The sequence below is a fragment of the Pipra filicauda genome, unplaced genomic scaffold (genome assembly GCF_003945595.2).
Source record: "Pipra filicauda isolate LSUMZ 115617 unplaced genomic scaffold, ASM394559v2 scaffold71_size5581439_pilon, whole genome shotgun sequence".
NCBI lineage: Eukaryota > Metazoa > Chordata > Aves > Passeriformes > Pipridae > Pipra > Pipra filicauda.
Window position 1 is genome coordinate 4,574,617 of NW_024104887.1, and position 25,238 is coordinate 4,599,854.

General features: G+C 42.5%; 1 protein-coding gene, 1 long non-coding RNA gene and 2 other non-coding genes across 5 annotated transcripts; all 4 read right to left on the reverse strand.

Moving 5' to 3' along the window:
- Nucleotides 1-843: 843 nt before the first annotated feature.
- On the reverse strand, nucleotides 844-3,243 carry LOC113990427. The gene is made up of 5 exons (XR_003541624.2): nucleotides 2,918-3,243; nucleotides 2,290-2,313; nucleotides 1,725-1,800; nucleotides 1,415-1,469; nucleotides 844-1,015 (listed from the first exon to the last, which is right to left on the reverse strand). It is a non-coding gene; the product is annotated as an uncharacterized LOC113990427 (long non-coding RNA).
- On the reverse strand, nucleotides 1,088-1,160 carry LOC113990511. The gene has a single exon (XR_003541644.1). It is a non-coding gene; the product is annotated as a small nucleolar RNA SNORD65 (small nucleolar RNA).
- LOC113990506 lies at nucleotides 1,946-2,019 on the reverse strand. Its single transcript, XR_003541640.1, has one exon. It is a non-coding gene; the product is annotated as a small nucleolar RNA SNORD49 (small nucleolar RNA).
- A 1,551-nt stretch (nucleotides 3,244-4,794) lies between the features above and the next one.
- Nucleotides 4,795-24,934, reverse strand: NCBP3 (nuclear cap binding subunit 3). Of its 2 annotated transcripts, none has more exons than XM_027725863.2 (13): nucleotides 21,328-21,504; nucleotides 19,627-19,692; nucleotides 18,735-18,840; nucleotides 17,680-17,805; nucleotides 15,294-15,422; nucleotides 13,182-13,255; nucleotides 12,199-12,307; nucleotides 11,343-11,442; nucleotides 10,910-11,016; nucleotides 9,568-9,853; nucleotides 8,606-8,763; nucleotides 7,325-7,489; nucleotides 4,795-6,799 (listed from the first exon to the last, which is right to left on the reverse strand). In XM_027725863.2, exons 1-13 carry the CDS (start codon nucleotides 21,478-21,480, stop codon nucleotides 6,564-6,566), a joined length of 1,815 nt encoding a protein of 604 aa, XP_027581664.1. In that variant the 5' UTR covers nucleotides 21,481-21,504; the 3' UTR covers nucleotides 4,795-6,563. The 2 variants fall into 2 exon arrangements, with proteins under 2 accessions (XP_027581664.1, XP_027581665.1); XM_027725864.2 differs by lacking the exon at nucleotides 21,328-21,504 and adding an exon at nucleotides 24,577-24,934 and having other exon boundaries at nucleotides 4,820-6,799.
- Nucleotides 24,935-25,238: the final 304 nt, after the last annotated feature.

Sequence of the window (25,238 nt, forward strand, 5' to 3'; positions counted from 1 at the left end):
AAGGCACAGCATCTTCTTCCAGTCAGGAAATAATTAAAACATTCAGGTCTTTACCTGAACTACACAGGGAAGTGCAATCACAGCTTGGGCAGTCCCTGAAGTCTTATATGTGATCCAGGGCTGGAATAATATTTATGTTCTGCTGTCACTTCTTTCTTTGTCCCACCCTAAGCTCACAGCTACTGCTTCTATGGGCCAGAAATCCCTGGGTGAAACTGTATCCCTGCTTTTAGTTTTATGACAACCTGATCTGTTCACTTTAGTTACTACAGCAAAAATATTGCCCATCACATTTTGACTGAAAACTACCATTCTGACTGTTTTGTTGGCTGTCCTGAATGGCTTTTTCCCAGCCTTTCTTCCAGCAAAATTTCCACCACTTTCAAACCAGGTAACAAGATACCTTCTACCTGGAGCTGCACAGCTGACACTGCTGTTAACCTTCTTGGCACAGAATGAGCATGTGCTCATGAGGTATTAGTTAAATTATGATGCTTAATTTAAAGTTTGAGGCCAAAATAATGAAGAAACAGCGAGCCTGGAAACAAGCTACAGAAATAGCTGCATTTGCTCTTCTTGCTAAGTATTTAAGGGCTACTCACTCCAGTAATTACAGCAGCACTATTAGTATCATTTGTTCAAACTGTTTAAAACAAGTTAATTACCAAACAAATACGAAATGCTTACACAGCTAAACCCCACTGACATTATCTGCACCCTGTGTACATCTTCTTTATCATATTATAGCAAATTATAGGAGTGCCCAGTGTGTTTATTAAAACCGTGCTGTGTAATGAAAAAGTCATTCCTTAATGATCAGTGAAGTGATGAAAACAGACCCAGTGTTTTTTTGAAAGAGATCACTTTAATGTTTGTGTAATCAGAACAGTGTAACCATTGTCATTTCTTAGCACCTTCAGACAGAAAACCACTGTGTCTACAAACACCAGTCCCCAAGCTCACGTGGTTTGTTGGATTCCTTCCTCCCCAGACCAGCTGTTTGCACCATCGCCACCTGTAACAGAGCAGCAGGGTTAAGGTAACCACTCCACACCATTATTAACTCATTTGTTCATGCAGGAGATATCATCAGAAAACCTTTGCTCACCACCAGTCAATCTGCCGGTAATTCCAGCAATTTTTGGTTCGTTTCATCACATGATATCTTTGGGTAAATTGATACATTTCTGGCAGAAGCAACACCTTTGTCTCTTTGCTCTATGTAGTGCTGTCAGTAAAACTGCAGTGCAGGAGAGCTGTTCTTACACCTCTACTGCCTCTATTTTAGTCTAAGAAAGTGGGTTTTTTGGCCTAGAACTTCATTAATTATACATTTAGAGCTAAGAATATGCAGAAACACATCCCTGAGACTGTAGCCATGTTAAACTAAGAACACACTAACCATTAAACTCACCCAGGAGACTCTCCTGCTCTGCTGTCTCACCACCTTCCATAGGGCTTGTGAAGAGCTGTAACATCAGTGGATGGACATTAGTAACAACCAGCACATGGCAGCACAGACCTGCAAGCTATACCTAAATACAGAGTTATCAAGAGTAAGTATCAGGCTTTAAACTGTGAAGAAGAGACGAGGGAAAGCAGATCGAGTCAAGCTGACAAAACACACCTATTGAGCTCCTTACAGCCTATGAAGCTCATTCATTCTCAAATTATATTTCCCCTGGTATAAAGCTCTATGTGTTCCAGTGAAATTCATTTCTTACCTTCAGATTCGGGCCATCCCAGAAGAGCAACCTGGCCCCATCCTGTTGTGTCACATCTGCCTGGAAAGACCAGGTTCTGCAGGTCAAGTGGAACAGATGGACACAAAGCTTGGTTAAACGTTTCAAGAGCTCTTTTCACAGACAGCAAGCAGAAATAAAAGTTGCCTGATTAGTTTTAGAAGACAGGTTTCTGTGACTCGAACTGCATGCCTGTAGCTGTATTTCAGACAGTGAGAAGGGTATCGTCAGTTCTCGCATCTGACGGCACTTCCTATTCAGGGTTATCATCATCAACAGCCAGCAGCTTCTGCATCCCATCCTTTACAAAACAGTGCCTGTTTTATCTTACAGGCTTGTACAATTTCCCCTTTGTGTATAAGAGGCTTTAACGCTTTAACTTGTGGGTACATGAAATCAGTTTTAATGAGTTTTTATTTAGCTTGCTTTAAGACGTAATTGTTAAAGATTATTTTCGACTACTGGTCCCAGTTGCGTCATTAGCGTTAAGTAAAGGCCTGGAACTTAACAGCTTGTGCACTTTAATAGAAAAAAAAAATTAACTTACTCTTTACTTCAAGTCATCTTCCTGCTGTGGGGATAGAAGAGAAGTACTATTAGAATACTTTTCAGCAGTAATTTTAGATTTTAAGTATAAAGTTGGTTTATACAGGGAAAAAAAAAATAACCCCCCCCCCACCAAAACCAGACCCTCATGACCAACACTCTGCTTTTAATTCCAGTTGTGTTTCTGTTGCTATTAATCACCGAAATATTTACATCAGAAAGGTTGTAGTAGTCGACAATCCTCTCTAAATTGTTTTTAGTCAGGAGATTTAGAACTACCTAACTTTAGAATAGTATATAAATGCAGCTTGCCAGACTGCGTTTACCACTAGGGCAATTTTCAAAAACTGAAATTGCAGACATTCCAATTCTGAGTTTGTAATGTCTGTTGTGCAGAAAGGGCCTGGCACATCGAAAACCAAATAAAAATAGAGACTTATTTCCTGAAACAGCGCCATAAAAATCCACGGAAGGCACTGACTGCCGCGCACCCGCCACAGCAGCGTTACCCCCAGAGCCCTCACGGAGCTCCGGGCAGTGATTTCCAGCCCCTCCTCGCCGCCCGGCGGTACCTCACACACACAGTGCCCTCCCAGGGCCCCGACCAGGCCAAGCACCTCCTGACTTACCGAGAAGGCACATCCGCAGCCCCGGCGTGTCCCGGCCCCGGCCCCGGTGTCGCCTCCATGGCTGCCTGAACGGACAGCGGCCTCAGGCGCCACGCTCCCCCCCCACAATGGTCCGGCCCAGCCCACGCGGCCCAGCGAGGCACGGCGGCTGCCACCACTGCAGAGAGCGGGGAGAGGGAGCCCTCCCTTCAGCCTGCTCAATGTTAAGGGCGCCTCGACATACACGCCGGGCCACCGCCTCTCCGCTGCCCGCCCAGCCGGCCCCGACCTGGGCCCCAAGCCCGAGCTGGAGGTCACGCGCACCACCTTCATTCCACCGAGCGCGTGGATCGAAAGGGCGGCAAGCTTCCACGCGGCTGCTTATAAAGGCTTGGGACGCACCACCCCGCGGCGGGGGGGTGGACTGGGCCACTCCTCCAGCCAGGCGGGGGTGAGCCGAGGCTTCCATTTCCTTCCGCGGGGCCAGGAGGGAAGGTGGCGGGAGGAGCCTTGAGGTTTCCTCAGCCTCTAAAACCCGGCTTTAGGCACCACCTCAGCGCGGGGGAGAGCTGCAGAGCGCCTTCAGCACGAGTGGGCAGGGACCTGGCCAGGCACAGCCCCACGCGGGGCAGCCAAGGCAGCACCAGCCCTTGGCGATCCGGCAGGACTGGAGCGGTCACAGTGATTCCAGACAACTTTTAATTTAGAACAGAACGGCCGTTGAAATAAAAGTTCTATTCTCTTCACTTTATGTCATCTTGAACTGAAAATAAGGGGGGGTTTGCTTTCCTTTTCCCTGTCGGGCACATCCCAGCACCTTAGAAACAAACACAAAACCACCACCCTGTCAACGCCACGTGTTCATTCTGCCTGAAGAACTATTTATCAAAAATACACCTTTTCAAAACAAAATCCTCCTACAAGAAGGACTACTGTGCTCCTGTAATTAAAATTCAGACCAGTTTTTCCTCCAAGACACAGATCCATCCAGCAAGAGCCAAAGCCAAGATTCTCCTTGCAATTTTCAACATAAGTTCATTTTAGTAAACTGCACAGGTATCTCAGTGTCAGAACATTAATTTCTGCATCAAATTCTAGCAGGTGATTAATATTTGAGAATTCAGTGAAAAATCAACACGTTAGGTAAGGGCAAAACTGCTGAGCACAAAGAGGACTTAGAACACAATTCTCTTTGCAATCTCTCCCCAGATCAAATAGATTTAACTTAAAATGTTGAGGAAAAAGCATTCGCTGAAGATTCAGTGCTCATTTTTTAATTATCAAATCCCAGCAGCTCTTGTTCACGTAACTAAGGAAGACCAGAGCTGGAAAGAATTCCTGGTATCAGCAAACACTTTTCAAGGCTCCTTTGTACGTCATCAAAATGCAAACACTCAATTACAAAACCCTCTCTGTAGGTTCCCTCAACAGTAAAACCCTATTTTACGTACCTTCAACAGTGAACCTCTATTTTTCTTGCAGCTAAGCTACTGTGGTCTCAACAGCACATGTAACCCCCCCAAATCATAAATACAACAGACCTGAATAATACAGAGGCACTTTTAAGGCACTGTTTAGGACAACCTGGAAGGCAGAACTGGTGTTCAAGGTGCCTCTTTCTCAACAAAAGGCCTGTGCCTACATGGCTCTTCTTTGATTTCACACATCTATTAGTTCAGATCTTTTCTATCAGATTCTCTATTCCCATTCCCAGTTAATTTATCCTTCACCAGGCCCAAGTTATGAGTATTTACACAGAAACACAGTGGGGCACAAACCAGCTGCTGATCTTAAAAGACGTGCAAGGGTTCCCATCAAGGCAGAAGCCTGACTTCACAGACCAGTGGTATGATTCCCATCTACCACCTCCTTTCAGGAAGAGGAAAGGTCACAATGGCTTTAAAGCAGTAACACAACACAAGGTTTACTGGCAAAAAGACACTGGTTAAATAAACTTTATCAGGATCTTGAGAAATGGGTATGGTATAGGTATGGTTCTCTTGGAAAGCTTTGGGAGGGATATTAATGAAAGCACACGTTTAAAATGAGTTGTTACAGTGATCAGACGTTGCAGTCATTTACTCTCAACAGTACTTTTATGAGACATTTATATATTCAATAATTAAATATAAAATCAAGGATGAGTGTCACAAAACAAGGAAATGGTAAGGCTTGAAGCCTGGTCAGCCCCCAGATTGCCCTTCTAGTCACTGTACCTTTCATTTTGCCTTTCATTTTACATGCTGCTATTCTTACACATAACAAAGCAGTAAGAAAAGTTAATTGCAGATTCCTTGCTGAAACTTCAAACCTACTTCAACTTAGTACAAAAAAAGGGAAAAAAAAAAAAAGAAAACATTTGCTTGTTAAAAAGCAGGAACTGTAGGAGATATTCATAGACATTTTTGGACTGACAGAACTGAGGAAATAGGGACAATGCAAACAAATTTTCAGACTATCAAAATGTAGCAGACGATGTTTTTGCTACCTGTTGTTTACCTGAATGTGATGTGCTGCATTATTCCTCACTTAGAATTACTGGCAACCAAAATAAATGCCCACAGGCAACAAGAAAAAAATGGCAGATGCACACTGATCAAACCCTTCTCCTACCTAGGAAGGGAAAATGTGCAGGTAAAAAAGCTGAATGTAACAAGTCAACCATGTCCACATCCACATGTACTACACAGGAAGAACATTCAAAAGTATTGACATGAGACAGTGATCCTATAGTTTTCCTTTTCTCTTTCAGTTATATATATATAGATAAACAGCACATAGGAGAACACCACTAGAGCTTTCACTGTGGCCAACAGGAAAATTCTCACAAATATAAAAATGTATACTTTCCAACTGTTAAGAGTGCTGCAAAACATAATCCAGGTGAAATGGAAGAAATATAATTTCTCATCGTGTAAAAACAACAACAACAATGAAAAACCAACCCCCTGGGGATTTACACAATTCTCAAACATCCAACTTTGCAGTCCTGAACATCTCAATCCCTACTACAGCAGGACGTGGTATCACCAGAATAAATGAGAATTCCTTGAGAGTGGTCATACCACTGGGATACATGAAATTTAACTGTACTAAAATATTATTTAACTTGGATTTACATTCAGTGTTTTGGAGGAAGGGAATGTGACAATCCCTTCATGCTTTATCCTTGCTGGCTGCCCACCCAGGAAGCATTTTTGTTATTACTTCAAGAGGAAAGGAAAGGTGCTGGTAAGAGCCAGAAGGGCAAGGCAATGATCTTGATCATGAGCCCTGTTCTTTGGATGAAGTGTGTAAAACATTTTGTTAAAAGCCTCCATGATGAAAAGATTAAGAACAAAAAGGTCTCATTAAAAATACAGGGCATTTCTGCCTCTTCTTTTTAAGTTCAGAGCTCGGGGGAAAGTGTTTTGCTAGAATTAACTACAGGTTTGCTGTAATAAACATATATGACAATGCCCTCCATAACACAGGGCCAACCACAGACTCCACACAAAGGTGATTGCTTTAGGTTTCAAGTGGTTTATGCATCTCTTTTTGTATAAAAGGAACAGAGACACTTCTGGGACCTTCACTGCAGAGCCTTTGCCAGTGTCCAGCTTTTGGGCAAAGAAAATCTTGCCACACTGCAGAGTCACAATCTTTGAGGATGAGGACGTGAAACCCATCATGATTCAGAGTCTGAGCCAGAACTGCTCTCTCGGCTGATTTCGATTTGTAGGGAAGGTAAATTATCCAACCGACTCTTTTTTTGCCGAGACTGTTCTTTTTCCTTAATGAGAGCCCCCCAAACCCGCTGCAGCTCGGAATCCTCTTCCTCTGGAGACGCCACAGAGTTTTCAGGTTTATCTGAAGTCTTTTCTTGTGTCTTCGGAGCAGACCCCAATCGGGTCCATAAATTACCTGATCAGATGAAAAACAAACATTTAAAAAAAACCCAAAAAAAACAGGACTAAGGAATTCTGGATGAGTCAAGGAATCAAATCTTAAATTCGCTGCATCCCTTTAAACCCCTCATACTCCTTCCACCTTAATGTCTGCCATGGAACTGATTCTGCTTTGAAGCAGGAGTTGAAATTAAACTACAGGAGGCTCAGGGCACTCATGTTCACTGTTGCCCACTAGCAGAGAATTCTACACACAGCACTGAAGTGCCACTGCACTCATTACACTTGTTTTAGTGCCCTGTTTTGACCACAGTTTTAAAGTGGTCCTTGACTTTTCAGCATACCTCTATAAAAATACTGCTCAGAAACATTCCCAGCTCCTACCTAGAAGTATTTAGATTTCAAAGCTCTGAACAAACACTTGCCAATTTATAAGCTGAATTTCACTCAGCTGAACCTCCTTCATGACTTTCTGCTGGAATCTCTCTCATACTCCAGAATCAAAGGAATTGCATTATTACACTTTCTCCACAGAACTAACCTGATTTCTTCTCTCTGGTGTCAGAGTAGAGGCCTTTCACATCTTGTTTGGGGATTCCTAACCTGCTGTGGACATCTGAGATTGGTTCCCGACGAGGAGCAGAGGTACTACTTGGAGGTTTAGTTTCTGGAGAATGTGGCCTTTTTCCCAGTCTTTGCCGCACATCTAGGGATGATTTCAGTGATTAAAATGACCAAAAACTCATGTTGCATTTACTCCAGCTCTGCCAGCTGATTTTATGCTTGTTCACAATTTGTACAACTTAATAACACAGCATTTGTCTAGTTTCATCTTTTCTGTGGTCTTTTCACTTAAGTCTTTCATAATCAGATTTCAGTCCTGGCAATGTCTGCAGTACAATTTATCCAGATTTCATTTCATTTTTGGCAATAAATTTGACACTTAATGTTTTCAGGTTGTGCTCAGTCCAAAAGATCAGAAAACTAAGTTATTCCATGGCTTGCTGCATTTCTGCTTTAGCAGCACAGCATGAGATAAGATTCCATGAAAATAAGTATATATTCAGTAATTCTTTTCAGATAACAGATACCTTGCTTTAGAATTCTAATACTTCTTGATATTTTGCAGAACAAAATGAAAACCAGAATATAAAAATCCTAAATATATTGACACTTAGCCTTTGATTTGAATCTTGCATTCTGAAGTTTGGTTTAGCCAGATGTTCCTTGTCTCACAGGGAGTTCAAACAAAAATATGAAGGCAAAGGGAATTACAGAACTTTTGTGCCAACTTGTCAGAGGTCCAAAATAGGCAGAAGGGGTAAAATATACTAACAAAACTTTGACATTACACTGATACAAAAGCATATCTTTCCCTTATCAGTCAGATAATCCTCAGAATATTAAGTCAGACGTAGATGAAATCATACACACTTGAGTCAAAAAAACAACAGGCAAGTAAGCTCAGAAATAAACCCTGCCAAGTGAAAGAACATCCATATTCATGTAATACATATTCTTTCACATAACTGTAGTTAGTGTTTCACACTGGATTTTGTGCATGACCTTCCCTCTGTGCTGTGTTTGAGTCGTACGAATCTCTGCCTCAAGCAAATCACAAGAGACTGAGTGGGGGGAAAAAGACACAAGCAAAGAAAATGGATAAAAATCAACATCACTAAATAAGCTTTCACTACAATGTATTTCCCCAAAGCAATCCCCAACCCAATCTCTGAGTGTGGAAAGACTGTATGAATGCAGAGCTTGTTATTTCCAGTGGAGCACAGATGTGAAATGAATATATAAAGGAGCTGAAAATTACCTGATTTTACAGTGCTGTTTGGCTGACGTGGCCCAGTGCTATTCTGACGTTTCTCTTCTAACAGTAGTCTCACATCTGCAACTTTCTCTAATGATCCTTTGCTGCCAATCCTGTTTTTGATGTTACTGGTTGCTATGCTATCTGCTCGCATGGAATTCCTACAAAATAGATTTAATGTCCCTTAAATTAAATAACACTAGTACAGTTCTTAAGTCTCTTTGTAAGTAAGATTACATCACAGAAAAAAAACAGTATCAGGATTTTTCTACTGAGAAACAGAGGTAAAAACATTGCTTAGATGAGCACATGTTCCAGTCAGAATCCTGAATTTAACAATAATCCCATGAATACTTCTGTATCCACTTCAAGGCAGGTATTGAGTTTGTCTCCTTAAGGCTGTGCCTCTGGGTCATAATTCAGCACTGATGAGCAGCCTCAAAATTGTTCAAGGCCTTGACATTATTACAAAATATAACCATACTACTGAAGGGACACTAATTAAAGTTCTTTTAATAATCTATAACATAGTTTTAATTATATAATCTATATTTTTGATTAATAACCCATAATGAGCATAAATTCCTTTTTGTCATCAACACTTAAGGGTTATTCTTCTTTCTGAGAAGAGAGGAAGGGGAAAAGAGTTATTTCTCCCTGGCCTAGCTATGAAGTGCATGAAGTTCATTGTGGTTGTTTGCATAAATTTCTATTGATTCTACTTCAAGTTTCATTATTATCAATGAGCAGAATTCAGAGATCTGCAAAAGAAGCCGTATTTAAAATCATGTTAATTTTATTAAAAGCCTGTTTCTGGATTACTTTTTAAAATATCTACTACAAAATTACGTTAAGGATTGAAAAAGCCTCTTCAACAGCTTGTCTTCAAGCTTTGACAGCTCTGCCACCGATTAAAATCCGGAATGCCTTTTCACTGCTGGTTTTAAAGAGCGAGAAACCTTTACCTAATATTTTTCAGCTGTGATTCCACCTCGTCTGCATACATTGTCATCTTCATGCTTTTTTTGGGAGAGGGTGTTGATATCATTTTCAGTTCAAGATCATAGTCCATCTCATCCGAGTCAGACCCGCTGGCGCTCGGCCGTCGGGCTGCGCTGCGCTCCCGGGACTGCCTGAAGGCCTGCAGCTCATCCCGGTACTCCACCACCACTCTGTCATCTTCATCCATGTCCTGATCCTCCTCCTCCTCTTCCTCCTCCTCTATAGGCTCTTCAGGAACGTTTACTAAGCCTGTAGCGAGGCAAACCCATTCTGATAAACTGAATTTTGTCATCCATGTGAAGTACTTCAAAACCGAGACACAAAGAAAACCCACCTCGCTGTAATGAGTGGTCCCTGACTAAAGAGTTTTGTAGTTCTCTAAGGCTAAAGAGAGGGAATATTTTGCAAAATATTCTAAGTGGAATCGATATTACAGAATAGCCTAAGTGGAAGGAAACTGCCACAGGACAAAAATGTCCCTGGTGTTCAGTACCTCAGAGGCCTCAGGTCCAGGAATAAAGCTGGGCAGAGTAACTAAAACTGCCTCTTGTAGAAGGTGCAGTTCTTACTTCCTTAACTAAGCACAACAACTCCTGTGATCTTGGCAGGGCTTAATGTGCCAACTGCTGGCTCTGCAATAATCCTTTCAAGTCCTGTAAGCAGTAATGCCAAAAAGAAGGCATGTATCTTTATTATGAATTCATCATAGACTCTGATTTAAATATAAAGAACTTAAATTTAGTCATCAGCAGTGTGCAAGCATCTCTTCAGAAAGCAGTACACTACCAACACATAAAATCTGCCATGAGATTTGATACAACCATGGCTATATTTTAACGGGCCAATCATATGAAAATTTGACACTTTCATTCCAGATTTTTATATGAATTATCTTTCTACCTTAGGGAGTAGATGAAGATATTCAAGCCTAATTAATAGAATTTTGTAGTATTTATTGTTCTATATCTAGAGATTGCTTTCTCATAGAGCAGAAGAACTGATTAAGCAAGTACAACAAATTGCCCAGAATTTTTAAGAAGTCATCCCTTCTTTTTCCCCTTGATGCTCCAAGTCCTCACATCCTAAATCTGTAAAATAAAAATCTCACATAAAGAGCAGCAGCTATTTTGGTAAGCAATGAGCAGCACAGAGTCTCTGCCTCAGTCATTCCCTGCAAACTCTTAAATGTGATTCAGATTTTTTTTTTTTTTTTTTTTAGAAAACTACCACACAACACAGGGGGGATCAGGTGAGGTTCTGCTCAAGGCCCTCCCCTTACAGGGCTGTCCCACTGGGACCAGTTACCTGAGTGACGGTGTTTATAGGGAGGAGTCAAACCCACATCATCCCCAATCAGTGTCCTTTTCTTTATCACATCCCGATGGATCCGGCGGGAATGGTACCTTCGTTTCCTGAAACACCACAAAAAGAATGACATTCCTGTCACAGAGAGGGCACAATGACTGAGCTACACTCAGTCCTGCATTAAGGAGATGCAGTTGTCACCTACTTTACCAGCAGACACATATTTATGTCAGAGATCTGTTCTGAACGTTTTAAATATAAACCTTCTTCACTTTCATGCAAAAATACCTCCTTGCAAATTCAAAGTCACATTTATTTACACGTAAGAAGCATCTACGTAAACTGAATAGAAAGAAAATCCACCAATTAAAATCACTTTAGAGTATCTTGTCCAATTACCTGCAATGTTCCAATTCCTCTGTCCAACACTCACCAAGAGTTGCTAAGAATTCCTTTCATGCCTCCATAATTGGGATTGCCATATTTCATGTAGTACTGGCTCCGCCTTGCAGCTCCCAGCTCTTTTTTGTCATCTGAAAAAAAAACATCAACTATAGGAATTTTTCCCTCTTAGAATATCTCTTGCAGCACAGCATAAAAATAAATAACCACCCAAACACGGAGAGTGAAAGTAAGGCTGAGTACATCTTACAAATCAGCATTACTTCACCCTCCTTCATGAAGGATTCAGTTTTGCTGACACCTCTGAAATTTCTCCTACCACCACAGTTTTATTTGTGTCTGGAAACTTAATTCCAGGGAGACTGAGTTTCTACATATCAGCTTAACAGAGCTTTACATCCCTCTGTCACTGCTGGAGGCTCTACTTACCTTACTCACCACCTTTCCTTTCTTTATGGATGTGTCACTTCCTGCACGGTCCAGAAACTATATGGATTTTCATTTTACTCATAAATATAATTTAATATCTCAACTGTATTTAGCAATAAGTTCCCCTAATACCTCATCAGCATCTCAAGTCATATCCGTATTTATAAAATGTGAAATTTACCTCTTTGGAAAAGGGCATCATAAAACCTATTCCATGGTATTGGGAAGAATGCCCTGAGCCCAAGATAAAGCTTCCAGTAGAATGATTTTCATACAACTTGAACTGGATTTAATTCACACATTAAATGTGGATTTATTGTAAAATCTTAACACCCAATGGTTAGCAAAAAACTAACAGTTTTGCAAATACAGAGTAGGTACTTTGAGTCATTAATTAGTCAACAAATAAAACTACAACAAGCAATTAATTCACTGTGCTTGTTAAGCTGGTCATTTACCTTTAGTAGCAAATCTCATGAATAGCTTGTTTCCTTTAGCCAGTTTATTGGCAGGGCGAAGATCATTACGCAGGAGAGAATCCTCTTCTACTTGGGAGAGGGCATCCAACTTTGGGGGCAAAAAAGGTATTTTGGACTCAAAAATAAAATTACTGTCGAACGAAAATGGATTGCTTGCAGAGAAGCAATCGACTGATTATTAAGAAAGTTACTTTTCAACTTATGTTCAAGGTGAATTTTTAACATAAATTGCCCTGAAAATTTAAAACACTTCCTTCTCTTGCTTCATAACTTTATCTCAGATTATTAAATCCAGTAATTGTCAAGTGACAATTGTCAAGTGACATATTACTGACTGAAATGCAGAAAATAAATAGCACAACTTGGACACTGAAAAAATGGATTTTTTTTGCTCGTTTCCTATCTAAATGGCTTTACTACGAGGTTCTCACGCCCTCACACAATGACTAAAAAGCTTTCTTTTTCATTTATAGCTGCTTTGCAGAAACTAAAATTCAGACTTCTGTGATGTATGAGTGTTCACTGAGCCATTCCTAAAGAAAATACTAATCACACCTATTATATACTCAGCCAGTGAAGATTAAATTACTTACAGGACATCAATGTGTATGCTGATTCCCACAGATCTATGGGCAGCCTAAATCCCATTTGTCTCTTTAAGCACTGCCTTCACTGCTGAAAGGTCATTGCCTTCCATCACTGTTCTTTCATTGCCTCCTCTCAGCAGAAAAGAGCAGCCAGACTCGCTCTCACACACTGGATGCTTCAAAATCTGCCTTCACAAAACACTCTCACATTGGTGTTATCACCAACAGCACACCTGCACCTCCTCTCATCCCCCATCTCATTTACTTTGATGACTGTGCATTGCAAACTTACATGGTTAAACCTGCAATGCTGTGAAAACTTTACACCAGTGAGAGCAAAACCTTTCTGTGTTTTCACTCCCCTTCTGTACTGACCTCCACGTCACTTGGGTTGTCATCCTCAACCTCGCCTTCTTCTGTCTCGTCATCAGAGCTTTCCTCCTGTTTTTCTAAGACAAATTATGGGGAAAAAACAAACAAACTCCATTTTAGTGCTTCAGCCCCATTTGATTATGATTGCCTGCATCCTCTGAAATCAACCTGAAGGTGTTTTTCCTTTCTCCTCTGCAGCCTAGAGAATAATCAAACCAGCAAATGCCTACGGACATGAGAAGCACTCGTGAGCACAGAAAGCAAACCAGAGAGCCCCTGTGCAGAGAACTGCCTGCAGCACACATGGATTATTAATTTAATTCTCTGAAAGCAAATGAAACTGCACTGCATTTTCAGGGTATGGCAGAGATCAGCAAGGCCACGATGCTGAAAGCCCATTTCCTTCAGTCTCCCTTTAAAATTCCACAAGTATCTACAAGTATTCAATACTAACAGTGTAAAACAGGTTAATCAAGAGCTTAAAGGTTTCTGAGAGAGAAGGAGGAAAAAAACCAACCCTAGTGACTTAATTTTGATGTGAAATAACTAAGAGTGCATGCTTCCAGAACTACTAAAATTGTGAGATGCTTGCACAGATTTTTGGGTTTCTTTTTTGCTCAGAGTTATACTGGTTTTTTTATTAAAAAAAAAAAGTAGTGAATATGGACAGCTATCAACATATACCAATACCACTTGCAAAGATCTGAAAGTACTTCACAGACATCAGACTAAAAAAACCCCCTCTTTTATACTTCAGAGTTCCTTATATCTCATCCAACAATAGACTTGAAAACCTAAAATAGAGAGCAGCAGCTGTTCAAAAGATCCCGAAAATATTCCCAAGTGAAAAGAGTAACACTTTTAAAAGAACACAATTAACCAGACTGAAACCAAACTACCCAAATTCAAACCTGAATAATTAAGGTTCATCAGGGACAGTATTCATGTACTTTCCCCCCCCCAAATTAGAAGCTTCTCATGTTTCTCACAGTAAAGATTGGTCTCTTGCTTCCCTAAATGTCTAAATAGTCCTCAAATTCCTATCCTAAAAACAGGAATGTAACCAAGCCAGATTGCCCTAGTGTATCTGTATGCATCTCACACCTTAAGATGTAATTGAACAGTCTGTACTTTATCTAATATCCCACTTTTCCAGATGAGCAGGAGTAATTTAGATGACAGTTTTTATTTTCAGATGTGGTGTGATGATAATGTAATATGTAATTCGCAGCAAACAAGATTAAATACATATATTCATGCTCCACTTAAGCAAGACAGTGCCTAGTCTCCAAAACCTTCATAACAAGTCTTACTTGAAGCATTATCAACATCTGCCCAAAAATTAAAGTCACATGGATGGTTGAGGAGCCACTGCATCGTGGAGGAAACAAGAAAAGGGGGTGAGTTAGAAGGGTCCACTTGGAACCACAACAATGTCTCACATCAGCCTAAGAGCAAGAGAGTCCTCAGGTAGCAAAAGGCTGATTTTACCTTACACACAAGAAAGTAAAATAAATTTACAGTTCAGGCATTCAGGTACCAGATTTATCATGACACTGAGATGTACTTTTGCTGCTTTGCTCTTTTGTAACCAATCTTTCAGTGCTTCTTTCTTAAAAGTATAATGGCCAAATTTAGAGAAGATCCGCAGGGCGGTGAAGTGATACACTGTCACGTTGGTGTGAAGGATATACTTAAAGGATGGTGGTGTATCAAAAAAGCAATCAACTGTGGCATTTCAAAAATAGGACATTTTCTCACACCTGCTTTTTCCACACTTAGAATCCATCCTTTTACTGCCTTTGTACATCACACAGACTTATTTCTGTGCAACACGCACCACTATAAATACCAGATCTGAGAATGACCCTGCATCCAACATGTTCAGTATCGACTGAATTACTGCTTTTGGTCCAGTTCCAACCCACCTTTTAAGAAGCAGCTTCTTCAAAAGGTTTCCAAGATGAAAGCCTTTTTTAAAGTGGCAGAATACATTTACCTGAAACTATATGATAGAAGCTCCTTCAGTAATTTAGATTATGCAGTACCCCAGCATAAGTTTAAAGTTTCATTGATTTAATGAGATGATGTCTATATATGGATATCTCCATCTACCTTTCTTGGTTTTTTCAGCTGTCTTCTCTTCATTGTTTTCTCTGGTCTTTGTTTTCTCCTGATCAGGCAAGGAACTCATATTTATTAGAGCCCGTGTTGCTGTTACTTCATCAAGCCAGACCACGTTACCTGTGACAGATGTAAACACACACAGAACCCAAATGTAGTCTTTGTAATCCAGCAGCCACATTCCCTGCCCCACTGCAGGGGAATTGCTGACAGAAGCTCAGAAATGCTTTTCTATGGTGCCATGACAGAAGAGGCAGCAGATACACCTCTTGCAGGGAAAGTCATATTCTTTAACACACTCAATAAGCTGGACAACATGGAATTTTCAAGCATATTACAAAACACAGCAACTGATGGAAACCAAAATCACTGATATGCACAACCATAGATATTAGAGGCTTCCTGAGCACAGAAATCAGGCTGCTGAACGGGGTCAGTGTACTCATGAATGTGTTACCACACAAATGTGATTAAGGGAGCAGCAGGGGGGAGGAACTGAAGCCTCGATTTTTTTTTTTTCCCTTTGGCAACTTCACAGAGCCTTGGACTTTACTGTGGAATTCTGTTAATCTTTTCCAAAAAGCAGGAAAATAGGGGAAAATAAGAGAGTCTGCTCAGGCCCTTTGCACAGATTGTCGTGTACACAGGTCAACATGATTCAGTACGTGCCTTGTACCTGTCTTAAGTACCAACAGATAGTACTAAAATATAACCTATTGGGCCAATTAAAAGCACTTCATAGATGAAGTTCAAAGAGCTAAAACTGCTTAGAAACAGGATTTGAACAAAAGCTTTCTGCACAGATGCACTTGGTGCAAATACAGCAACAAATGTCACTGCTCTGCTGTTAAGTAGAGTGTAATCAGATATCAAGAAAACTACAGAGTGACCCAAAATAAAAAATTCTCTTCAGTTACTCAGACAAGATTTACAAGGTGAAGAACACACAGATATTAACTGCAATGAGTAGTTAATAACTTCTCTTTTTTTTTTTTTTGCCTGCCTCCTCTTCTCATCTCCAAATTTTCAAAGCCTTTATCATTTAACATTCATCAGTTTGAACCACAGCACACTGTGGAAGTGCACCTTTGCAGTAAGTCACCTTGAGATGTAATTCAGTCAGGAACATTAAAGTTTTTGCCATGCTGTGATGCAAATCTATGCTGAAAAGACAAAGCCTTTATCTTTTCATCAACTGTAGCTGGCATGCTAACTCAGATACAGCATGAAAATTAATCACTAAAAAGATGTGTTCTAACCATAACTGGGTAAAGTATTGTTACAACTCTGAAGTTTGCATTTTTGGACTGGAAGTTCACTCTGGTTCCAGGTTAAATTTACTCACCTAGCATTTAAGAAAAAGGAAAGAGACAATCTTAGAAATGCAGCCTTGGATAGAGAGTTAAGCTGTGCACTTCCAAGCTTATGCATCCCCATAGATCCATCTAGCAGCTCTTTACTGCAATTGTCCACCCAGGGTTTTTATTTGGTTTCAAATCTTCTGTCAGCTTGTGCCAGTACATCAAGCTGTCACATACAGTGGCTTCAAAGTTATCAGTGTTTTGGAGAATACCACATATTTTGTCTTGCATTTGAACATAACTCCTTCAGGGTCATTCCAGGGAAACCCTGCTGCTAATTCTCAGGTCTCAGCCACGCTTGTCAATAAAACAGTTTCCAGCAATCCACTGGAAAACCTGCACTGGCTCCTATTTCTTTTTATATGATTTCAGTTACAGGATTTCTAGCTACATGACAATCCTTCCAGTTCCATGATCCCAACTGTAGCTCTTGTACAGCCTTCATTGTCACTGAAGAAAGCACAGCTGTTAACCACAACCACCTTTTATCTTGCTGGCAATCTCCCTGCAGGCTCACTCCCCAAAACAGCCCCTGCCATGTGCAGGTACATTCCTTTTCCCATCTATGTAAATCACATGCAGCTGCCATCTCCTTCCACCCACCAATTTCTCCTCGAGCCTGCACTACACAAATATGGCAACAAGTCTCCTCCTTCAGAGCACAGAACCATCCCAACCTGCCCAACTGCACAGCTCAATCACCTTCTCTCAGATCTGCTATTTACGTCAAGACGGAAGCAGAACGTAAGTTTAGACCTTTCACTTTTTCCACTTAGAGAGCTGCAAGTTATTCTGGGCTGTCTCTTCCCAATAATAGATACTCAATCAGATAGTGGGTTTGATTTTCACCATGTTATTAATTCTTTCCTTCTACATCTCTTCTGACTAAGGAAGACAGGGAAACTGAGTCAAGCAAAGATCTGTGACTCTGAAAGCCACTGAGACATCTGAGGTGCAGCTACGACCAGTATGAGAAAAAACAGTAAGAATTACAGACAAAGACTCTGTTTACTTACATGATGTGTCATCCAACCACTCGATATGAGCAGGAGGATACTCTTTGAAATAGGCAAAGATGTCCTGTGTACTCATCTCATCCACTCCACAAATGTAAATTGTGTCTAGTCTCACTTTAGGGATTGCTACAAAGAGGAAGAGAAACAAAACTGATACTTATTCTGATCTTTTGTATTAGTAACATATGGGCTTACAAAGCAAAACATTTTAAATAAGTTAAAGGGAAGCTACTTGATGTTTGATGTGCCATTCTAAATACAGTAACTTGATTTATTCTTCCAACCAATGCAAAACTTTAATAAATTGAGCATTAAAAGAGGTTACATTACAAGCATTGGTAGATGCAGGGACTGCACAGCAATCAAACTGCCTTAAAAAGATATCTTTCTCTTTGAATACTAACACAGTGTTATCATGAAGTATTAGAGAGCCAGAACACTAACAAGGCAGTGCACAAAGCACTTCCATGACTGATGGAGAGCTGTAACAGGCCACAGCTTAGCACGTCCAAGCTGCCAGCTGGAAAAAAAGCCTGGAGAACTAACTGGGTGCCAAAAGCACCAATCTGTTGTGCTCACATCCCCTGGCTGATCTGCCTGTATCCCAACATGTCCAGCTTGCCATCAGTGCAGCTTCACTGTGGGTACAGCACAGAGTCTGATCTCCCTGTGCACAGGACACGGAGTCCTCCACGTGTACACACACAGCGCTCCAGGGCTGGTCTTCCAAAGAATTGAAAGATTCTTAAAGCAGCACTGATCCAGGAGATGAATCCTGGACATGTAGCACTAGGTGCTGTTCCCAGGTAGTAAATAAGGCACACAAAAAATGCCCTCTTCTTTCTGGGGTTGGTGAAACAAGGAGTGAACTGAAAACTGTCAAGTAGGTTTAAAAAATAGCGAAATTAAAATGAAAATGTGGGAAAAAAAAACCAAAGTGATTTCTCTTGGCAAAACCTCTGGGAAAGCAGGAAATATAGGATAAATCAAGTAGAGGTACTGTGAGGAAGTAAACAAAGGGATCTTTTCTCCTTGACTTTTGGATGAACTCGTACCTTTCTTCATCATGTCCCGATCCAGCGCCACATTCCTTTGGGCGAGATTCACTTCAGCTCGAAAATGAAAGCGTTTTGCTCTTTGTTCCTTCTTCTCAATTGCTTCCTGCAAAATACAAAACAATGCAGTCAAAACAGGAATCACAGCAGCCCTCTAAACAAATTGCACTGAAGGACCAGATACTTAAAACCTACCAGCCGGCAACAACCTGTATTAATAATTTCATTAATTATGAAGAGACCTGTGAGTTTCAGAATGTAGGAGTAATTCAGTAAAACATTTCTGTGCCACAGAATAGTTTTAATGTAGGTCCAGCAACACAGTGGGAATCAAGATGCATGGGAAGCAAGGTATCTTGGACAATGCTCAGACTCCATGATGGAACAGTAACATTACCCTCTCCTCCCCAATAAAATGTAAAAAGGCTGTGCTCAAAGAGAAAAAAAAAAAATCTCTTTTAAAAGAAGTATTTCCACCACAGGAAAAATTCATTTTTTAAGATTATAGAGGTTTTTCCCTATCTGTTTTTTAAATATATACAAAAATGTAAAGTTGTCTCTCTGAACATGAATTTAAAAGCTGGCTATAGAGATTTTATTTAGACTGGCAACTCAGGCTCCTTTTACATAGCTCATGAGCAACAGCCTGTGTGGATCTTGTGCAATTTTGGAAACTGAGAAGCTCCTTGTTCCACAGATTTTATTAGGAAGCATTATAGGTTTTGGATCTTAGTAACTGAAGTCAGATTTGGAACATAAACTGTGATTCATGCCAGCTATCTGAGCAGGAGGCAAAGCCTTTGTGCATGTTGAAGAAGAAAGAAATGAAACGGTTCCTCCCTTCCAGCAGCAAAAATGAAAACATGTTCAAGAGCCATAGCACAAAGATTACCTTGGAGGTTACATCTATTCCAGTAATGAAACTTCCAGCTTTGTTTTCATATCTCCTACTAGTGTCCTGAAACAAAGCAAAACGCTGATGAAATCTCAACGAACCCCGAAAGCAACACACTTGTTATACTGAAAAAAACCTGACCATTTCTATGAGAAATACATCCTCTTTTCCTTGATCCAAGCTACATCCTTAGACAGACAGGCACACAAGCAAGAACCTTCTCTGATGTCAGTGAAAGTAAAAGTACATGAACTGAACCAAAAACTTCCTTTACTGTAAGGATTCTTTCCTTTGATAAAATTTAGTATCCATGTCACCTGCTGCCAAAGTTTTTACTTTCTCTCAGCAATACAGGGGAAGTCATCAAATATCCTTCCTAAATAAGACTTGCACAATATTGGTTTTGGGTATAATTTCCTTGTAAAACACGAACAGATTTAGCAATGATACCCGACTCCTGAAGTGTCAGTTTGAAGCTTTTAGTCTCAAACATTCAGAACACGAAGCCTCATCTGTAAGTTTTTATTCCTAACCATTATTTCAAACCCAACTTCCGAATAACGAGGTGAAACATTACTGGATAAAAATGGAAAACGATAGGGGGGAAAAAAATTACAAGTTTCCCATCCATCAGACAAGACTGCTGAATTCAGAGATGTACTAAATCCCACAGCCCCTGCACCAGTGATCCAATTCTGTCCCCTCCATTGCTTGCATATGTACAAATGGCACCTCTTCACTCTGACACACTCAGGACCATCACCTGGCAAGAGTTTGTGGAGCCTTTTTTAGGAGTAAACGTGTTATTTGCACTTGTGCTGCAATAATTATTTTGGCTAAAGGACCGTTTTTAGGTGCAAGCTAGTCTCAGTTTAGAAATACCAGAAAACACATTCCAACCACTTTTCTTAGTAAGAGCATCAAAGTTCGCCAAATGTTTAGAGTTACTAGAAAAAGTAAGGCAAAATAAATGTTATTTTTAAAGTTGAAAACCCCCACTGTCTGAGCTTGACTCATGGAGCACGAGGAAGTACAGCAGGGTGCTGTCTCGGGCCACATGTTCGGTAGGAGCACAAGCACGTTGGCAGACCAGCTAATTAAAGATTAGTTTCTAAAGCAATTTCCAAGAAGTTTGGAGAGCAAAAGACTACTTAAGATTTTAGAACAGCGACCCATTTTTCGCTAGTGAACCTAATCCTGACTAAAACTTGTACAGAAACAACTCGCGAGAATGAAAAAGTGAACAAAACAAACAAACAAACAAACAAAAAAAAAAACAAAACAGAAAGGAAACCCTCAAACCCCGCCGATCAGAGCCCACCGTCCCAGTGGCTCCAGCCCAGCTCTCCCGCGGTCAGTCGCTGTTCCCTGCTCCAGGTATTGCCTGTGTTCCCTCTGCACTCTCTCTCCCACCCACAGAGTCCTCTGCACCCCTCAGCTGCACCCCAAACCCCGTTCTCCACCGCCTCCTTTATTCCTTTCCTTCCCACGCACATCCCGCCCGTTTCCTCTTAGGACTCGTCCCCACGCTCCCCTCGGACACCCCCCAGTCCCCTCCCGCTCTCCCTCCCGCCCCCGCCCCGTGTCCCCGCTTTCCCCACGAGTGCCCCCCCCAAACGCCCTCACAGACCGCTCACCCCCACCCCGACACCCCCTGCCCCGGGCGCTGCCCCCCTGCCCACACCTCGCGCCCCTCACCGGGATGAGCTCCCGCAGCGAGCGCCTCACGGGGATGGTCTCCAGCTCGCCCTCCTCCACCTCCATGGGCTCGGGCTCCCCGCCGCGCGGCTCCGCCGTGGCCGCGCTCGCCTCCGCCTTCACCGAGATCCGCAGGCCCCGCACGGCCGCCATGGCTCCGCCGGGCCCGCCCTCAGCGCGGCCAGCGAGACGAGCGCGCCGAGGCACAGAGCGGCGGGGCGGGCGGGGCGAGCGCCGCGGGAGCGGCACCGAGCGCCGGGGCGGGCGGAGCGCAGCGGCACCGGCAGCGGCAGCGGGCGGAACGGAGCGGGAACGGAGCGGGAACGGAGCGGGAACGGAGCGGGAACGGAGCGGCACCGGGCGCAGCGGGGCCGGCGGGGCGGGCGGAGCGTCGCCCGCAGCCCAGCGCACCTCCAGCCCCGGCGGCCCCCGAGCCCAGGGCACCCCCAACCCGGCGCACCCCAGCGGTGCCCAGCGCGCTCCGAACCCGGCGGACCCGCAGCCCGGGGCACCCCCGGGGCCCGCGGAAGACAGAGCCCGTTCGAGGCCAAGGGGTTCAGGGTAGAGAACGACCACAGGTCCGGGGAGGGTGGCACCGCCGTGCCCCGCGTACCCCCATCCCCGAGGAAAGGCACACGGTGAGGGGAGAAACACACAACCAGCCCTGATCTAAGTCCCTACGTGTATTAGTGTAGGAAGCAGAGCTTCCTGCAATGATCTATTTTTTTTTAACTATCTGAACTTTTACAAGGTTCAGTTTTCCCCTCCACTCCATACTAGTGGAATTTTACATCTTTGATAAAATCAAACTAATTCCCAGCTTGCAGTTCTCCGAAGTGTTGTGTCCCATTGTGCTGGGGCTCAGTCATTCTCTTTGTCACCTTGTCCCAAGGTGTTCAGGCTGTTCCAGGAGAGGCCTGTGGCCTAAATAAACCACATGGTTTTATCTGTTCCCATGAGACAAGTTCTTCATTTCCCAAATTACACTAATCAGCTCCATCCCCTCGCACACAGCAGACCAGAACCCTGTCCTAGCTGAGGGTTTGCTCCTGCCTTGGCATCATTATTTCCCCATCCCTGGCTCGAGACCACAACTGACAGGCTCCACAGCCACATCTCATCATCATTGTGAATTATCATCACACACAGCCAATTCCAGTAAGAATTCCAAATATTCCTCCAGCTGCAGGACCCTTCCCTCCTGTTCAGGCTGCTCCATTTCTTAATTCTGCACATTTTCCAAACAAAAACCCGCTAGTCCATCCCTTACATTACATCACTTTCCCTCTGAACTGACGGTACTTCCTAAATTTTGACTTTTATGCAGAAATTTTACTGCTGGCAGCTTAAAAGCTCCTCCCTACACAAAATCCAATAGCTCATTCCACTCCTCACTCACTCCAAGATTATTTATTTTTAAGTCCCTGCAGAGCTTTTTATGCAATAGCTCATGTCACCCGCATTCCATTTGGTGCTGACATCACACAGCAGCACCTGGCAGGAACCTCTGACACAGGTGATACTTCCAAGCCAGGTGTGAAGAGTTATGGCAGAGGCCACACACACATAAGGGGAATGAAGAACAGGAGTAAACAGGACACAGACACCTCCTGTGAGCAGCTGAGTCTGAACTAATTGCAAGAGGAAACACATTTCTATTGCAGAAACTCTATTTCTTCAGGTCACGGGGAAAAGAAACCAAAAGATGGAGCTTCTCCTCCTTTAGCTTTAGTTTTATAAGTAGGATGGAGTATTTCCATGTGATCTAGACCAGATTCCAAGGAATGGTTGGGGCTGGGTTCCATGACTCCAGGTCACTTTGCACTGCTGTCAGCAGAGAGGAGATGAAGCCTCTGGCTCACCCAGGTGTTTCCTTATTTTGTTTTAGCATCCCCGAATGTCACCTCAGAGAGAATGTTGCTGTACTACAGCGCTTGACAGCATTTTGAGGCTCAGCCATTGAACTCAGCAAGGGACTTTCTACTGATTAACTGTGGCTTTAGACTGGTTGCCAAAATTTTAGAGCTTCCTAGGAAAAAATAAGCTCTGGTAATTGGTAGGGTCAATAAAATCAGGAGAGGAAAACCAAACCTGGATACCAAGAGGGCTTTTACTGCCAGGTGGGTGAATAGAATGTTTTCACAAGATTTTACAACTTCTTTCAGAATCTTGTTATTAGCAGTGAATTCTTTAGAATTACAACTGATTTAGTTTTATTTCTCTGAGACTGTGCCTCAGAGCTCTGTTTTTCTCTCACATTCCTCTCGGGCAATGCCTCTGCTTCTGAAAGTCCACCTGAACTCAAAATGTTCATTTTTTTTCAAACCTGTAGGAAGCAGGTTTGGGCAGAAGGGCTCTACCTTATTGTAGCCTTTGTGCAGCAAGGGTGGGTTAAGGGTAATAAACTACTGAAGGGTTCAGTGGTTAAATATGGGGGGGAAAAGGAATTTGGAAAAGGCTACCAGTCTTTATCAGAAACGCTAAGAAAAGGCTGTTACAAATAATGAAGGTCAGAAAGTGAGTGTAGAAGGGAAGCTGTTGATGCCCCATCCCTGAAAGTGTTCAAGGCCAGGTTGGATGGAGCTCTGAGCAACCCGGTCTAGTGAAAAGGGTCCCTGCCCATGGAAGGAGGGCGGAACGGGATGATCTTTGAGGTCTTTTCCAACCCAAACCATTCTGTGATTCTATCAAATCATTCCAGCATAAAAATACAAAAAAAGAGTGGTTTAGGGCAGGAGCGTTGTTCGTTTATTGGTCTTGACCACCAGAGGGAGCTCCTGCAACAGGATTCCGAAAGTGAGAGAAAACCAAACCTGATGGAAAACTCCACTGATTCCTGTAATTTTGGGGTTCGGCTGAAAGCAGGAGATGGGGGTACGCGGATGGGAACTGGAAGGGAGGGAAGAGAAAGAACAGTCTGTGGGTCCTCAGTCAAAAAGAGACTTTTTTTGCCGAGGTCTGGCAGGAATCAGAGAAATGGTGAATTTTGCCCTGGTAAAAAAGTCCTGATTGGTTCCTTTGTTTGCTTGTTTGAAGCCTGTGAACACTGAACAGAACGGACACGTGTTCTTGCGGCTTTGATTTAACTCTCCTGATGTCCTGGGCTCTTAACAAGAATCTGCAGGTTTTCAAACCTGTGAAGAACCCAGGCATGAAAGTGTGTGTGCTATTTCTGCAGCTGGCTCCCAAACCCCACACATCACCAGGGAAACTGGGACTCTGGCTTCCGAATAGATTACGACTTCCTACCTACAGTCCATCTGGAGAGGGAACAGGATCAGCAGAGGAAGGATGTTCATTTGTGAAACCATCGGATAAGCTGAAATTAAGCACCTGGTGTTTTCTTATGGATTTGATGAACCACAGGCTCCCACCTGTAAGACAGAATATTTTCTCACTGGGATGTTGTGAGGGTTAATACAACCCTGGTTACCTGACACAGTGCCAAAGTCCCATCCTCCAGGAGACAGTTACAGGGCTCCAAAGTGTCCTACAAGAAAGCAAGATGCTGTGAGGCAGGAAAGAGCACAGCACCCTCACAGTTCGGGACAGCTGTGCTCTAACATTGTTTATGCAAGTGCTGCCACATGGAGACCGCACAGTTGAAAAAGCACATTCCTTTCTGGAAAAAGCTCACAGAATTGAGCAGAGCTGGAGCAGAGTTCAATGCACACTCACAGATATTGCTTTGGGATTTAAGAGATCTTGAAGAACAATCTGAAAGTGGTAAATATTGCTTTGCTCTTACAGATGTAATTCTTGATTTGTGCATAGCCACACACATGCATTCATCTGTGGCACCAGTGGAACTTAAGCTCTTCCCTGTTGCAGACCTCTGTGGTAATGCAGTCAGTTGCCCTGAATAAAATTCAACTTTTTCTTTTGCAGGGCTATTTTTAACCCGGAACAGC